Source organism: Ziziphus jujuba, chromosome 3 (assembly GCF_031755915.1).
Source record: "Ziziphus jujuba cultivar Dongzao chromosome 3, ASM3175591v1".
In the NCBI taxonomy this organism is placed as follows: Eukaryota; Viridiplantae; Streptophyta; class Magnoliopsida; order Rosales; family Rhamnaceae; genus Ziziphus; species Ziziphus jujuba.
In genome coordinates this window covers 33580602-33596724 of record NC_083381.1, presented here as the reverse complement: position 1 = coordinate 33596724, position 16123 = coordinate 33580602, and the positions used below count along the sequence as shown (strand labels likewise).

The window sequence follows — 16123 nt, the reverse complement described above, 5'->3', positions numbered from 1 at the left end:
TATAAACTAATAACTACTATGCATTGGTGTCCCGGAAATTTTTCCCGGATCCGCCGCTGTTTGGAGAAATACTGACATATTTGTAAACATCTCCACCAAATATTTTGATCAATAGTGCACTTGAATATTACAGCACTTTAAATGCACTGCCTCAAAAGCATGAAAGGAAATTACATTTGATTACACAAAAACAATAAATGTTGCAGAGCATTGTATTCTTTGTGTAAAATCATTCCACTCTTCATTTGTGAACTTCTTCCGGTTCTGCATCTTGTGGTAAGTGGAATAGTATTCTTTCTGACCTCGTCTCATAGAAGATGCTGATATCACACCTGCAAGCAGACCAAATATGCAGAAAGTGAAAAACCTCGCCACATATGCCTGACATACTTATATAAAGTGATCAATATGATAAAAAAATATTAATAATAATAACAGAAAGAAGAAAAAGGGAAAAAGAAAGGTGAATATCAAACTGTGCAGCTCCAATTGTCAGTATCAATTTCTTCTTTAACTTCCTCCTTGGGATTAATTATTTTTTTGTCTTCTTTTGTTTTTGTTTTAAATTTATATGTTGGAGAAAATAATAATAATAATAATAATAAAAACATTGGCGGGAGGAATACAGGGATGTCAAATATATTATAGTATATGTGAATGGGCAGTAAAAAAGGAAGAACATTAATTTTAAGCCATTGTTTGCTCGTACAAAAGTTTTTAAATTCAAATCTTTATACCCAAAATAACAAAATATATAAATATATATATATATATTAATAGTTGCATGATTAATATGTATACATATGCACTCAAGAGAGAGAAAATTTTACCGTATTAATAACCTCGGAGTTTCCTGAGAAACTTTGCCTTGCGCAATGCAGCCATAACATAAATCCAATTTGCCAAATCATTTAAGAGTTTGAAATATGCACACCTCCATGACTTGTTGAACAGCAATGTCCCAAAAACTCCCCAAAATCCAACCACGTATCCAACGCCCATACTCACATAAAATCCTTGGCTTATAAACTCGTTGTTGTGATCTTCCTCAGCTTCGGTAGTACCGGGTTGTTCTTCTTCTGGACATTCTGCAGGGAGAGGAGCTCCACAAAGTCCGATATTCCCCATGTATGCATCCGCATTGAAGCTTTGGAGCTGAGTGCTTGTTGGAATTTTCCCTGACAAGTTGTTGTTGGACAAGTTCAGCACACTAAGGCGATCGATCAAACCGAGGCTTGGAGGAATCTGACCTGAAAACTGGTTATTTGACAAATCAAGAAAATCTAATGATTCCAAGTTACCAATCTCTGCAGGGATTTGTCCACTTAAATTGTTTCTGGATAAGTTGAAATAAATCAATCCAACGAGCTCGGTGATTTCTGGTGGAATTCCCCCGTTAAGCATATTGGTTGACAGATCTATGCCCTTTACAAGTCCCAAAGTATTTCCATATTCTGACACAACCCCTTTCCACATTACCTCTATCCGGTCTACATAAGTGGCACGCACTGTGTCCTCATTACTACTCGTAAAGGTGTAATAAAAATGCTCAATGGCTGTAGAAGTGATCGCACCATAGCTAGATCTCATTTCGGAAAAATTGTTGAGACATTTTGGAATGCTTCCAGAGATGTTGTTTATAGACAAATCCAATAGTTGAAGATGCGGCAGATGACAAAGACTTGATGGGATGCTTCCATACAGATGATTGGATCGGAGGTTAAGGATAACAAGATCCTGTAGTGTTTCCCCTATCCAAGTTGGTATTGCTCCTGATAGCTTATTGCCTCCCACATCAAAAACTACCAAGTTTTTGCATTCCTTCAACGACAAAGGTAGTTCTCCTGTAAGCTTATTGTTGCTTAAACGCAATGAGTTGATATTAGTCAAAGATCCAATGGAGGTAGGAATTTCACCTGACAACTCGTAATTATTTGCCAAATTGAGGACGACCAAGTCATTGAATTGCGACCAACAATTTGAAAGCTTCCCTGATAATTGATTGTGTGATATATCTAAAACTTTCAATATCGCATCTGTGACACCACACATGGAATTTATGCTCGAAAATTTATTTCTGGAAAGGCTCAATACTGTTGCAGCTTTGAATAAAAACGTTGGAACTGCTCCTTCTAATTGATTGGAACTCAAATCTATGACATCTGCAGGGAACATTGAATAATTCCCAATCATTCCACTGAGTTGGTTGTTAGACACATTGGCTCTGTCCATTATATATTGATGGTCCCAAAACCAACTGGGAATTGAATCTGAAATTCCGGTGTTGGAAATATCAAGCCGACTATATTCTTGACTTTGAAGCCATCTTGGGAATTTAGGACCCAACTTGCAAGAACTAAGGTATATTGTACGCAATCTGAAAGGAGGAATCCAAGCATAACTTACATTGAAAATCAATTTGTTCGAAGATAAATCCAAGTAAATCAGTTTGGAGAGTTGCGAAAAATGAGCTTTGGAAATGACACCTTCTAAAAGGTTATTTGAAAGGTTTAGAAATGCCAACTCTGATAATTGACCAATACTTGGATCTACACTCCCACTTAATTGATTTGAGGAAATATCCAAGCTCACCAAAGAAGAGAACAATCTAAGAGAAGGAAATAGCCCTGTGATTCGATTGTCATGCAAAAACAATCTCCGTAATGAGTGATTTGTGCAGCTTGATGAGGATTGAGTGAGCTCAAGGAGCTGTCCGCTAAGATTGTTTGAATTCAGGAACAGCTCACGTAATGTACATATGTTCCAAACGGACGTTGGAATTTCACCTGTAAGTTTGTTATTCCTAAGATCAAGTTTTTCGAGGGCAGACATATTCCCAAAAGCTTCAGGAATTGGACCTTCTAACTGATTATTGCCAAGGGCAAGGTACGTTAGCAACATCATATTGTTGCCAAAACATTCTGGAATGGAACCTTCTAACTTGTTTTTGCTCAGGTCAAGGTATACAAGGGAAGTCAGATTTTTGCCAAAACATTTTGGAATGGAACCTTCTAACTTGTTCTTGTTCAAGTCAAGGAATACAAGGGAAGTCAATTTTTTGCAAAAACTGTTTGTAATGACACCTTCTAACTGGTTTGAATCAAGGGCAAGATATTTGAGTGTACTACTCTGGTTCTCAAAAGTTATTGAAACGGAACCTTTGAAATAGTTCATCCCAAGATCAAGGTATGTAAGGGTAGCCATGTTGCCAAAAGCTTTGGGAATCGAACCATTGAAAGAATTATCATGAAGATCAAGGAATTTAAGAAGAGTCATGTTTCCCAAAAATTTTGGAATGGAATCATTTAAATGGTTGGTGCTAAGATTGAGGTAGGTAAGGGTAACCAAGTTACCAAAAGCTTCAGGGATGGAACCAACCAAATCATTATGGGAAAGATCGAGGTGTTCAAAGAGAGTCATGTTCCCCAAACATTTTGGAATGGAACTAATAAAAAGGTTGCCACTAAGATCGAGGTATCGTAGGCTTGCCACGTTGCAAAAACCTTGAGGAATAGAACCTCCTAACCCATTGCTGTAAAGAATGAGGTGTGAAAGGGAAGTCATGTTGGTCCAAAAAGTTTCAGGTATGGAGCCATCTAATAGAGTTTCAGAAAGATCAAGGTGTTGAAGGGAAACCATACTGTTCCCAATCAAACTTAACAGGTTATTCTCATACAAGCCGTTGCCACTGAGGTCCAAATAATTCAAATAACCTAACTCAATCAATGGAGGGCTCATATACTTACCCCTGGTTCTAAGACCCAGATGTGAAAGATCAAGCATAATGACATGTCCTGTTATGTTGTCACATCCAACTCCTTCCCAACTGCAGCAATCCTTCTTTTCTTCTTCATAGCCCCAAGAAGAAAGAGTGTCATTGTCATAGGATTCCAGATTATCCTTGAACTTGAGGAGAGCTCTCCTTTCTTCATCAATGCATTTGGTTTTGAGACTTCTAACTCCAGAATTGGAATTGGATAAAACAACACTTCTTAGTAAGTAAACCAGCAGAAACGATTGCACTGCAATTTTAAGCGATAATCTGCTCATGCTTGATTGCAATTTTTAGACAAAGATGTATGAGTTGAGAGATTGAGATGTCGCATTATCTTTGTTCTCTATTATAAACATTTATATACTGTCCTGCTATAGTATGCTAACATGTAAATATAATTTACCAATATATTATCTCATCGCATATAAACCATGGATATATATCCAAAATTGCAAGTAATTTAATGTGCATACCCACAATAATCTAGACGTGTACGAGTACTATAGCAAGATAGTACGATTTTAAAGTCAGTGAGGACGGCCACAAAGTCTTATAGGGAATGACCAAGTCATCGTCGGCAACTCAGAAATACGTAAGTTATTGGCTTGTATATTTGGTGCTATTATGCAACCACAAATAAAATAAGAAATAAAAACAAGAAGAAAAACAAAAAAGACTAGTAAAAAACGGTCGATTTATTAATTATTTGACTCGGGCGATATATTTGATGTTAGTACTTCCCGTAATTAATGAAAATTTATTGCCATATATTTGGTGTTACCATTTGGTGATATATTTGGTGTTAATCCTGTTGAATATCTCTTGCAAAGCAAAGTTAATACTTCCCACAATCTCACCCCGCCAACAAAAAAGCATCCTAAAAAATTAACAAATAAAAGATCAACATAATTAGGATGCTGCTTGATACATGTGGACATTTTGTAAACACCTCCACTAAATATTTTGAATACACTACTTAAAATATTTACAGCACCTTAAATGCTTTGCCTCATCCGTATAAAAGGAAATTACATTGAATATAATAGGAGTAAACGTGGCAGAGCATCTGTGACATTGTTAGAAAAGTTGTAGCAAAATTGCCTATTGAGGCTCTTACAACTACGCCTGAACGGTCAATAAAATGAAAAATGACTATCTTTTCCTTCCTATCCAACTTCCTAGCACTGATAACATGTGCACCTTCAATAAAAAAATCCCCATTAGTATGGTCTTCTATTTCAATCACTGTCACCATACCCCTAATACAATGAGTTCTCTTCACAACTGTCTGGTATGATCACCCATGCATGCTCCAGTTGTTACCAGTTAAGAAAACCAAACCGATTTCCACTTCCCACCACATTTTCGTCAGTAGAATCTGATCCACTACCCAGATCACCATCTGAGCTCTCACTTGGTACAAGTTGTATTCTATCAGCATGCTCAATTACCCAGTCAGTGAATTCAGGAGATGCTGCCCATTCTGCTAGAGCTTGCCGTGTCGATTGCTGTGTAAACTCATCCCATTCTTTCTTTGTGAACTTCTTCCGGTTCTGCATCTTGTGGTAAGTTGAATAGTATTCTTTTTCATTTTGTCTCTGAGAAGATGGTGATATCACACCTGCAAAGACCAACATGCAGATGGTGAATCAAGAGAATCAAATGGCAGGCTGCATAAGCGAAAAACCTCGCGGCATATGTCCAACATACTTATAAAGTGATCAATATGGATGCCTAAAAGAACGGATAAAAAAAAAAAAATGGTGATCAGTAAACTCTGCAGGTCAAAGCATTAGTATGTTGAAAATAATGAAGAATTTACAAGAACTTGGTACTATTGGAGAAAAAGTAAAATAACCCAATTTCTCCAATATTTTTTTGTCCACTTGGAAAGAAGCAATTTTGCTACCACACTTATCTGACAAACTACTGATTCATAGAAAATTGAGCTGTCAAGGTACTGCTAACAGCTCGAAACTTAAATTTAAAGTTGTTCATAGGTAGGCACTCTAAGAGATATCCCATTGCCTTAAAATAAAAACCGACAAAGCATTTGCAGAATTTACATCATTGTCTTCGAAAAGAAAACACATAATCATAATTTTTGGCATTTAATCAACATTAACAGATACAACCCAGTATCTCTCACAGTTTATGAGAAATACAGATCACATATGTTATTAAATATTGATGTTTAGAAGAATCCAATCATGTGCTCAAACGCACCAGAAAAAAGAACCAATAACTAGATATAATACCTTTAACAGGAGAGTAAGGCCAAGTAGATGGACTTCTTTGAGAGTTCCACAACTTTTCCTGTGGGCTGGACCTGCTAAGAAATTCAGCACGAGGATGCTTTTTCAAAGTCTGTCCCCCCTGCTGCATCCCAGGACTTCCATTTTGACCATCCGAAGGATGCCTACAAAATCAATGCCATGGCATTAAAGTGAAAAGTTTTTAACGAAAATGCCCAGACTAATATAAAGAAGTCAAAAACATTTTAGGTCGTGAAACAAATACGCTTAATCTTACAACTGTTGTAAAAGTAACTACAATCTTTAATTTGACAGACTAATTGTCCTAATTGATTAGCCTTTTCTACCATCACTTTCAATACCAAAGAACTACATATATATATATATATATATATGTATATTATAATCGATGCCTCAGATAACATTCATAGCATCTAATGAACACTCATAGAAATGACACCCACAGCATGGGAAATAATCCAAGATGCTTTTGACTTGCTAAATACAAACAAAAACTAAAACAAATGTATATATGGAAACTTACATTGTCCAGTATGACTTCAGGGAAGTGATTAGTTTGCATAGAACCCAGCAAGAAACTAAAGCCCCAATTGCTAAAGGAGTATCCAGTGTGCTCTGAAAACAAATTATAAAAAAATCATTAGGGATAAAAAAAGGGTAAGAAACTAAATAGAGAATGTGCAGTACCATTACAGGAGAACTTGTAATTTAAATAATATAATGAATAATGATAACACAATTGAATGCTTAGCATCAATACCAATACAATTCTCATAAGGCCTGCAAGACAATTTAATCGAAAAGAAGCTCTAAAATGAGAAAATGACGATATCCCAACAGTTCAGGCTAGCAGATGGTAGATGTTATATATGTGTGAAACAAGCATATTCAATAAACTAGAAAGTTTTCTAACATATTCAATATTGACACAATGTCTTCTACGAGGGTTATTTTTTGAAAGAATCCATTCATCAAAGAGCATCTAAACTATAAAATTGCAGAATAAAAAATAAAAACCTTTCTAATCAACAAGCATAAGCCAACTCCAAGTTACAAAGAGCACATACATCCAACATAAGTTTCCATACACTATAGCACAATAAGGAACAAAAACTTTTCTAATTCATCAACTAGATAGAAGAATACAGCCAAAAGGAACACTACCCACCTGCAAAATAGAGGTGGTTCCAATCATACGCATTGCCCATTTCACAAATTGAGCTACACCAGCATCCACACTTCCATCTTTTGAGATCACAAATTTCCTCACAATCCAGTACCCTAATGCAGCTCCCGCAAGAATAATTACCACAAGTAAAAAAATTGAGACCTGTGAGAAAAATTACGAAGAACAATTTCAACTTGATTATAGACAATAAAACATCACCAAGAGAAGAGAGAGGAAAAAAAAAAAAAAAAGAAAAAAAGATCATAAAAACCAATATTCTAGGCCTTACTTAACAATGAAGTAAAATCTAAGGGTGGTTTGTAATTACCGGGTTGTGCATCTCTTCACTCAGCCCAAAATTTACAAGGATTGAATTTACCAACACCGAAAAATGATGTAAAAGAAACGAACCAGCTCCAAGCTGAAACAGTACATAAATTGTGAGGTTTTTTGTATTACATAACTAATGAAACTCTTTGAGAACTTTCAAGCAACATAAAGCTAAGACCAGTGAACTCACCAGAGATCCATATATGGTAAGATAGAAGACACTTTTTCTTCCAGTAGGCAACAATTTCATCCCCTACATTGAAATAAATAAGTGCAAGCTAAAATAAACCAATAACAACACAAGCCAAATGTCTTAAGAGACTTAGAGTCCCAAACATCAAGATACAAATTGCAATGTTGAGTAACATATCCTTTTAGCCCTATCTACCATACTGAACCGATAATAACTACAGCTAAGCCAACTTGGCAGTTTATATAAGAAAAGCAGACAAAGTTACATAGTCAACAATATAAACAGTACAAATAATTGAGAAAGTAACGAAATTTTTATTCAACTATGCAATTTTTATTGATAAATTGACCTGCCAATGTTATAAGGACCCATTTTCTATTGCTTCTAGAGATGTAAAAGATTGTTTTAGAATAATTTGTCAACTATTATCATCTGGTAAAACTAGATATGCCTTTGTTTTATAATCATGGATAGTTGTTTTGAGAAACAAGCAAGTTACCTCTTGAGTTCTACTTCCCTTATAATGAAATGCCTTCTGTATTACAAATTTTAAAATAGCCACAATATCCTTCTTTAAATTATCTAATAACAATTATAGCCTTATTAAATGTTGTAGCAACTCTATACAAAAATTATCTCTTTATCAATCACATATCATTATAAATGTTTACACTCTTTCCAAGTATAATTATCAATCTTCAAAACCAGCACAAGTATTGTATATTTTTTTTTTACAAAATTCACTATTTTAAGTTAAACTGAAACTTAAATATCACACACTTCAATAGTAATTATAGAAACAATAATATGCCATATCTATTTGTGTAATAAATATTGTCTTAATATTTTGAAATTGAAGGTTATGAAATGCATATTTCTTTTTACATATCTAATTTCTCAAAATATATTCTACAAGCAAGTCAACTGCTTGGAAGTCACGTTTGATATTTTTACAGCACAAGAAACAGTAATTACAGCAATACAAAATTGGCGGCAAACTCTATGAACTCAATTTTGCATTTTATGTATAGAAAAAAGTCCACAAATTGGTTTGGCATTTCACAAAATGCAAGAAAATCTTTTAAAAAAAAAAAAAGGAAACTTCCATGCAATAAACTCATACATGCACAACCTCCAGGCCAAAAGGAATTAAAAAGATTAAATACCTGAAAGAGGACAATGATAATGACCAGCAAAACTCCTACTGCCATTGAACTGCTATAATAGAAAGGAACCCAGCTGCTGAAAACTGGGGCAAACAATAGTAAAGTGAACCCCAATGCTAAACAAACTAGGCGCCACCGCTGAAAATCTGTAAGTAAAGAATAAAGTCAATTGTCATAGTCCGCAAACAGTCCGGGGGAAAAACAGGAAAAAAATTGCTGAGATTTTCCTTTTCTATGAGGTGGGATAGGAGACTATACCTTCTTCAACAGTGAGAGTAACAGGGCCAGATACATCACCAATGAACTTGACATCAGCATACTTAGTGTCATAAGGCGACATAACAGAGCTCCATAAACCTTTCTGAAGACTCCTCCACTCATCCTTCTCACACTCACAAAATCCAAGTGAATCATTCCTACAAATACAGCTTGGTTATTATTAAAAGGAAAAAACGAAAAAAAAATCCTCCAACATTTTTGAATGTTGAAGATTCACAAAATATTGAAAAACAAAACACCAATTGCAGAACCACAAAGAGAAAGAGAATAAAGAGAAAGGGCTTAATCCTAATTAATCAGAGAGTCAAACTTAATCCTGAACCTATAATAAGTAGACCTACATTAAAATAACACATGTACAACCTCCATTTGTCTTGTAATGATACACGCATTAATAGTCATAAAAAACACAGACAAAAGTAAATACAACTTAGTACCCTCACCTGTGAAAACAAACCTGGATTTTGCTATGCAATCTCTCTGGGATTACTACAGACGGCAACAAGGTAACCCTTAGTGAACTTGCAAAACTTCCAAGTTCCAATCTTGAAATACCAGAAACTTGAACTCTCTCGCACGATAAAACATCTTTAGAACCACGGGAACTTGAAAACCCAAAGAGGGGTGATGGAGTAATATCTAGAACAGGATTTCGAATATCAACACCTGTAATTCAAATATGTGATGTTATTTACATTGCAATAATAAACAAATTAAACTCAGCATCGGAAATATAGATAGACATGAAATCAAATCCTTTATAACTTCATTAACGAACATGCATATGAAATATTTCCAATATATAGATATACTAGTTAACCTGTAAGCCAAAAGGCACACCTGGAGAATGATTCTTACACAGATAAACATTCATAAGAGATCAGGAAACACTCAAAGAAGTTCTATAGGATAGATTTGGTATAAAAATAGATGAATTTGTTCTACACGTATCCAATACCACATAACTAGAAACAAAAATCCAAACATTTCGAAACCCTAAAACAAAAGAAATTAAATAGCAAAACCCAAACCATAATCACTCATACAAGTTCTAACATGACACTGGCGGTACTGATACTAGATCGAATTTGTTCCCCATAAAACCTCAAACTAATAAATAAACTAATTACCCAATGAAGACCAACAAATCTAAAGACTTATAATGAGACCCATCAACTCGAATACTAAATAAAATAACTTGAAAAGATAAAAAGGAAAGAAACAGATCAATGGGAAGGAGAGGAAGGGGAAAGGTTGAAGTGTTAGACAGATACCTCTGAGATGGTTGACATGGTTAGCGTGTGAAAAAACGAAGAGAGAAAGCCAGAAAGCAGAGAGAAAAAGAAAAGCAATAGAACCAAGAGACCCCATCTCTCTTCTCTCGCATACTCTCTCTTCCTCTCTCAGCAGAGCAAAAGGGCGTGAGAGAGAGAAAGAGAGAAAAGAGAGAGAGTCGCCCTGCCTAAATTTGAAACCTCCCCTTTTATTATTTTTTTATTTTTTTATGGAATATTTCTTACGCTAACTGAACTGGTTGTCTTTTTATTAAAAAAAAAAAAAAAAAGAAAGTATATTCAGGTATTAAATACTTTTATAAATAAAACTTACATAAAATTATTTTATTATCGGCAAAAAAATTTAAATTTTTAATTTTTGACCGATATTAAAATACTTTGTCATATGGATAAATTAGATATTGTGATTTCCAGTCGGTGCCACGACCATTATTAACAAATGGAAAAATCGTATTCAAGTAAGAAAAATAATTATTAAAAAAAAAAAAAGAAAATCCAAAACTCAAAAAAATAAAAAAGATATTTTTTCTCTCTTTCTGAAAATCTTAACGTTGAAGATATTAACGCTGCCACAGCCAAGGAAAAGCTCCGAGCCTCTCTCTCTCTCTCTCTCTCTCTCTCTCTCTTCTTCTTCTTCTTCTCATCAGCTCCGAATCCTTTCCATTCTACCAAACGCTTCTCTGAACCAAACACCTTTCTGGGTCCGCTTCAAAATTCAAATTAACTGTCGTTTTTTCAGTGAAAGTTTTAGTTTTCTGAATTTCGATGGGAACGCTATCTGGGTTGTATAGCTTCAGCAACACTTTGGATTTCAGTTTCAAACCCCGAGAAATTCATAAACCCAGACATACTAACAGACCCAAGAACATATGCTTGTTGTACTGCGGAGGTACTAGTTTAAGGAAGAAGACGGAGAGAAAGATTCAAATTGTGTGTTTTAGGAATTTTGGTAGAAATTTTAGGTGTTATAGTACTAGCAATGGTAATAATGGAAATGGGGATAGAGAGAGAACCAGTACGGCGTCGTCTAATGACTCCAATGCTACAAATACAACGACATCGACGACCACCACCACCACCACCACCATTGCTGAACCACATGAAGAGGCTGAAGAGAGACAGAGAAACGACTTTGAGTCGGACAAAAGCACGCCCCCATCGGTTTCCTCACCGGTACTTATGCGTTTATTTTCTATATATGTGTAATATGTGTGCGTGTATATTCTTGGGATTTTAAAAAAGTTGTAGTTTAAAAGCTTAAAATTTTTATCGGTGTATTAGTTAACAACCCAATTGCGGTTCTGGAATTATGACCCCAACGATTTTCTTTCTATGCTTGTAGAGGATCTCCCTTTTTATGGTAACTAAGAGCTTGTTAGGGAATAGAAGGACTATAAACAGAATTGTTTTACTTGAAAGTGTAAAATGAAGCATGCAAGAACATAAATGGCTCTAGCATTTCAATCAATTTTAGGCTTTTTGTTTTATCACATTCTGGACGATAAATTAATATGGCATTTAATCATATATGGTATTAAGTGTTTTCTTGGGATTTGGGGAACCATAACGGCAAACAGCTATTGATCTTTCAAATCCCCTGATTATTTCTCGGAAGTTATCTGACTAGCACTGCGCTTTCTCTATGTAGTCTATCATTGTAGGATATGAATAATGAGAAATACTACTGAATTTACTTGCAAACACCCATCTGACGCAGTAAGTGACATTGTCACCGCATTGACTTTCTAATATGATCAAATTCCTCCTCCAGCCGCCAACTCCTACACCTCTCGGGCCAGCATACAACAATTTCCAAGTTGACTCTTTTAAACTAATGGAACTTCTTGGACCTGAGAAAGTTGATCCTGCTGATGTGAAGCTGATTAAGGATAAGCTTTTTGGATATTCTACCTTCTGGGTAACCAAAGAGGAGCCCTTTGGAGACCTTGGTGAGGGCATTCTTTTCCTTGGTAATTTAAGGGGAAACAGAGAAAAGGTTTTCGCCAAACTCCAGAGTCAGTTAGTGGAGCTTACGGTTGACAAATACAACCTTTTTATGGTGGAAGAACCCAATTCTGATAGTCCAGACCCGCGAGGCGGACCACGCGTTAGCTTTGGCTTGCTGCGGAAAGAGGTCTCAGAACCGGGGCCAACAACACTTTGGCAATATGTAATTGCTTTCTTGTTATTCCTTCTTACAATAGGCTCATCCGTGGAGTTAGGAATTGCATCTCAGGTATGCTGAACACACTGATATTTTGGTATTGGTTTATAGATATTTGTGCACATCTTGCTTTATTTCTCGCAGGATAACATATATGGTTCACCTATTACAGGACTTCTTTGTCATTTTTGAAATTTATTCTAACCATATGCATTATATTGAACAGATCAATAGACTTCCACCAGAGGTGGTGAAGTACTTCACAGATCCAAATGCAATTGAACCACCTGATATGGAGCTACTATTCCCATTTGTGGACTCTGCTTTGCCACTAGCTTATGGTGTCTTGGGGGTCCTGCTCTTTCATGTGAGTGAGATATCTTTTCAAAGGTTTTAGCTTAATGCATGGGTTTCACTTAGGAAAGAAAAAGCATTGCACTTCACAATATTTATGGCTTTCAGGTAATCCACGAGTAAGATGAGAATGGAGCAGATTAAAAATAATGGTATCTTATAATGTTACCTACATTATGTAAAGTTAAAAATGGTCATGGTTATTATTTAAACTGATTTAACCTGAGACAAATTATTTATGTATATCTAATTTAAGATTTCAGCTGATTAAAAACAGTGTTACCTAAAACATGACATTTAAATTTAAGAATTCACCGGTGCATCCTTCTTGTTTGAATTTTCATTATGTCTGCTATCCCACTACCATCCCCACTAAATGGTTACAGGCCACATTCTCATACTAGAGAAATGGTAGAGGTCCTATGCAAATTGTATGTATTAAGTTTCATCTTTTGACTTTACTTCTATATTAACATGGCGAAGCTAATTACGTGCAGGAAGTTGGACACTTTGTGGCTGCTTTTCCAAAGAAAGTAAAACTTAGCATTCCTTACTTTATTCCTAATATAACTCTTGGAAGCTTTGGCGCTATTACTCAGGTAAGCATATGTAATTGCCCTTGTACAGAAATTCTAATCATGGAAATAGTAAATGGCGCAAATTTCCCATTAACCATTCATTCTTTCAGTTTAAATCTATTCTTCCGGATCGGACAACCAAAGTTGACGTATCGCTTGCGGGCCCATTTGCTGGTGCAGCACTGTCTTTCTCAATGTTTGCTGTAGGTCTGCTACTTTCATCTAATCCCAATGCCACAGGAGACTTAGTTCAGGTTCCAAGTATGCTGTTTCAAGGTTCTTTGCTTCTTGGACTCATAAGTAGAGCCACCCTTGGTTATGCGTATGCTCCTTCTCTACTTCCTTTGTTTCCATATGCTAAAACTATAGATTGTATTTGAGCTAACAAGACACTTCGAAAGGAAAAAAACACAATGCCATTTTTTATCAATCTAACAATTGTCCAAATGTGGGACTGTCCGAGTCTTATTTCTGCCGCGATAGAATTGCTTCAAGTTCTTATGTCAGAATCTCATTTTAATCTTTCAAAATTTGAGTAGTGTCTTGGTTCTTTTATGGAAGTTGTAATTGACACCTTATTATTATGAACATGTGAAGTAATGGAAATCTTACCATTGTGAACATGTAGAGCAATGCACGCTGGGACAGTTTCAATTCATCCTCTAGTCATTGCTGGCTGGTAATGTACAACTGCTGTAGAATCCTGTTATCTATATTTTGATCTATAGCAAGGATGTGATCCGTGTTCTATTACAGGTGTGGCTTAACAACTACAGCTTTTAATATGCTTCCTGTAGGGTGCCTTGATGGTGGAAGAGCTGTTCAGGTAACCTTTCTCTGTCCTTTCGGTCTGCTGGAAATGTGAAAGTTATTATTCTTGGGGATAGACTACAAATAAATGGTGGTGGTGGAGCTTGAATCCTTGACATCCTCAGAAGTTTTAATGTTTTTAATGTCTCTATGAGCATTACAACATCCTTAAGCTTTTTTAAAATCAGTCTCCACAAAACTGAGAAGAAGCATAGTGGAGCCACATACTGAATGTATTCAATCTATCTACAACTCTTGGTCTTCTTTAGTAACTAATCACCCCTCACGCCAATCTATGCATGACAGCGAGAACACTGAACCATGAGAGAAACTAGTGTGAACTGCCACAAGCCAATGAAATAAAATTATTGTGCATATTTTTGGGCATGTGATTCCAACTCAAAACCACAATTATACATCTTTATTCAAGGTCAAATTTCTCCTCATACCTGTTGTCCAGGTAGAAAAGCCCAACTTTGCTTGGAGATTAAGCATGGCAAGATACTTTTCCAAGGACAATTCATTAATTGTGATATTGAGAAGCTTGAAGTAGTTATATTTTTATGAATTCATTCGTGGTTTTATTTTTCAAATGAATATTTTGTCAGAACAATCTTTTTTCCCCCCTCAAATTTGTAAAATTTGGTTTATATTAGCTAGAAGTTAGTTTTTTGTTTGGACAAAAAGAAGTTAGTTACTATATGCTATAAATTGTTCTTTTACATTATTTAGATAGGTATAATGTTGTCAATTTTCCTTTTGAAAATGGCATCATTTTCTATTGATCCCCATTTAACGTAATTTGTAAAATCATTTTCGAACATGCTTCTTATGTGAAATTCATGTTAAGTACATGTATTTGCAGGGCGCTTTTGGAAAGAATGCACTGATTGGATTTGGTTTGACAACTTACACACTGCTTGGACTGGGAGTGGTATATACAACTTTTGACAACTTTAATATAGCATTGTTATTGTCTCCAAATCTGCGTGCTGTTATCCTACTAATATTAGAGAGCAAAATAGTCATTTTCCGCCTAGCAAATACATTGTTTCTATTACAAATTTCACTAAATACAATATTTCTTTATGTATTTTTTCAGCTGGGTGGGCCTCTTTCGCTTCCTTGGGGACTCTATGTTCTTATTTGTCAGGTATATAAACACGAGAAAGCTAATTTTTTGCTGTTATCTAGGATCTGAATTTCATCTCACAAGGTAATGTTGCTAAATGATCAGAGGACTCCAGAGAAACCTTGCTTGAATGATGTGACAGAGGTTGGTACATGGAGAAAAGCATTGGTTTCGGTGGCTATTTTCCTGGTTGTGCTTACACTTCTTCCTGTATGGGATGAGCTTGCAGAGGAGTTAGGTATAGGTCTTGTAACAACATTTTGATGTATATAACACATGAAATAAATATTAAAAATTAATCATTTTGATAATTTCATAAATGAAGTGATTATCAAAGTCTACAATTTTCAGTATGCATTCAATCTTAGTAATAATTATTCTTTTCTTTTTTCTTTTTACCTTTTTTTTCTCTATTGATGTTTACATTTTTTTTTTTTTCTTTTTTATGATACCTTTATAAGTCATTTGTCCACCACTTCAAACATATTTGATTGTAATCTTGTAAGGCACAGTTTAATTTAGTAATAAAGACATTCCTATTTATTATTGGTATTTTCATTATTCATTTGTCACCTTCTCTTTTTCAGTTGTTTTGTCTCAGAA

The 16123-nt window shown here is 35.3% G+C and overlaps 4 protein-coding genes across 6 annotated transcripts; 1 reads left to right on the top strand and 3 right to left on the bottom strand.

The window, feature by feature from the left end:
• Nucleotides 1-180: 180 nt before the first annotated feature.
• Nucleotides 181-1508, bottom strand: LOC132803196 (receptor-like protein EIX2). Its single transcript, XM_060815475.1, has 2 exons — nucleotides 843-1508; nucleotides 181-332 (listed from the first exon to the last, which is right to left on the bottom strand). The coding sequence occupies exons 1-2, from the start codon at nucleotides 1474-1476 to the stop codon at nucleotides 181-183; spliced, it is 786 nt and encodes a 261-aa protein (XP_060671458.1). The 5' UTR covers nucleotides 1477-1508.
• A 41-nt stretch (nucleotides 1509-1549) lies between these two features.
• On the bottom strand, nucleotides 1550-4050 carry LOC107433512 (receptor-like protein EIX1). Its single transcript, XM_060815474.1, has 2 exons — nucleotides 1703-4050; nucleotides 1550-1556 (listed from the first exon to the last, which is right to left on the bottom strand). The coding sequence occupies exons 1-2, from the start codon at nucleotides 4048-4050 to the stop codon at nucleotides 1550-1552; spliced, it is 2355 nt and encodes a 784-aa protein (XP_060671457.1).
• A 610-nt stretch (nucleotides 4051-4660) lies between these two features.
• LOC107433519 (uncharacterized) lies at nucleotides 4661-10698 on the bottom strand. The gene is made up of 10 exons (XM_016044804.4): nucleotides 10462-10698; nucleotides 9631-9853; nucleotides 9167-9324; nucleotides 8909-9054; nucleotides 7740-7802; nucleotides 7548-7640; nucleotides 7220-7381; nucleotides 6575-6666; nucleotides 6034-6194; nucleotides 4661-5396 (listed from the first exon to the last, which is right to left on the bottom strand). Exons 1-10 carry the CDS (start codon nucleotides 10556-10558, stop codon nucleotides 5095-5097), a joined length of 1497 nt encoding a protein of 498 aa, XP_015900290.2. The 5' UTR covers nucleotides 10559-10698; the 3' UTR covers nucleotides 4661-5094.
• A 284-nt stretch (nucleotides 10699-10982) lies between these two features.
• Nucleotides 10983-16072, top strand: LOC107433528 (probable zinc metalloprotease EGY1, chloroplastic). Of its 3 annotated transcripts, none has more exons than XM_016044814.4 (10): nucleotides 10985-11655; nucleotides 12254-12718; nucleotides 12873-13013; nucleotides 13498-13599; nucleotides 13689-13900; nucleotides 14207-14257; nucleotides 14335-14404; nucleotides 15254-15322; nucleotides 15491-15541; nucleotides 15626-16072. In XM_016044814.4, the coding sequence occupies exons 1-10, from the start codon at nucleotides 11248-11250 to the stop codon at nucleotides 15782-15784; spliced, it is 1728 nt and encodes a 575-aa protein (XP_015900300.1). In that variant the 5' UTR covers nucleotides 10985-11247; the 3' UTR covers nucleotides 15785-16072. The 3 variants fall into 3 exon arrangements, with proteins under 3 accessions (XP_048333532.1, XP_015900300.1, XP_024922840.1); XM_025067072.3 differs by having other exon boundaries at nucleotides 11514-11655; nucleotides 12200-12718; XM_048477575.2 differs by lacking the exon at nucleotides 15491-15541 and having other exon boundaries at nucleotides 10983-11655; nucleotides 15583-15667.
• Nucleotides 16073-16123: the final 51 nt, after the last annotated feature.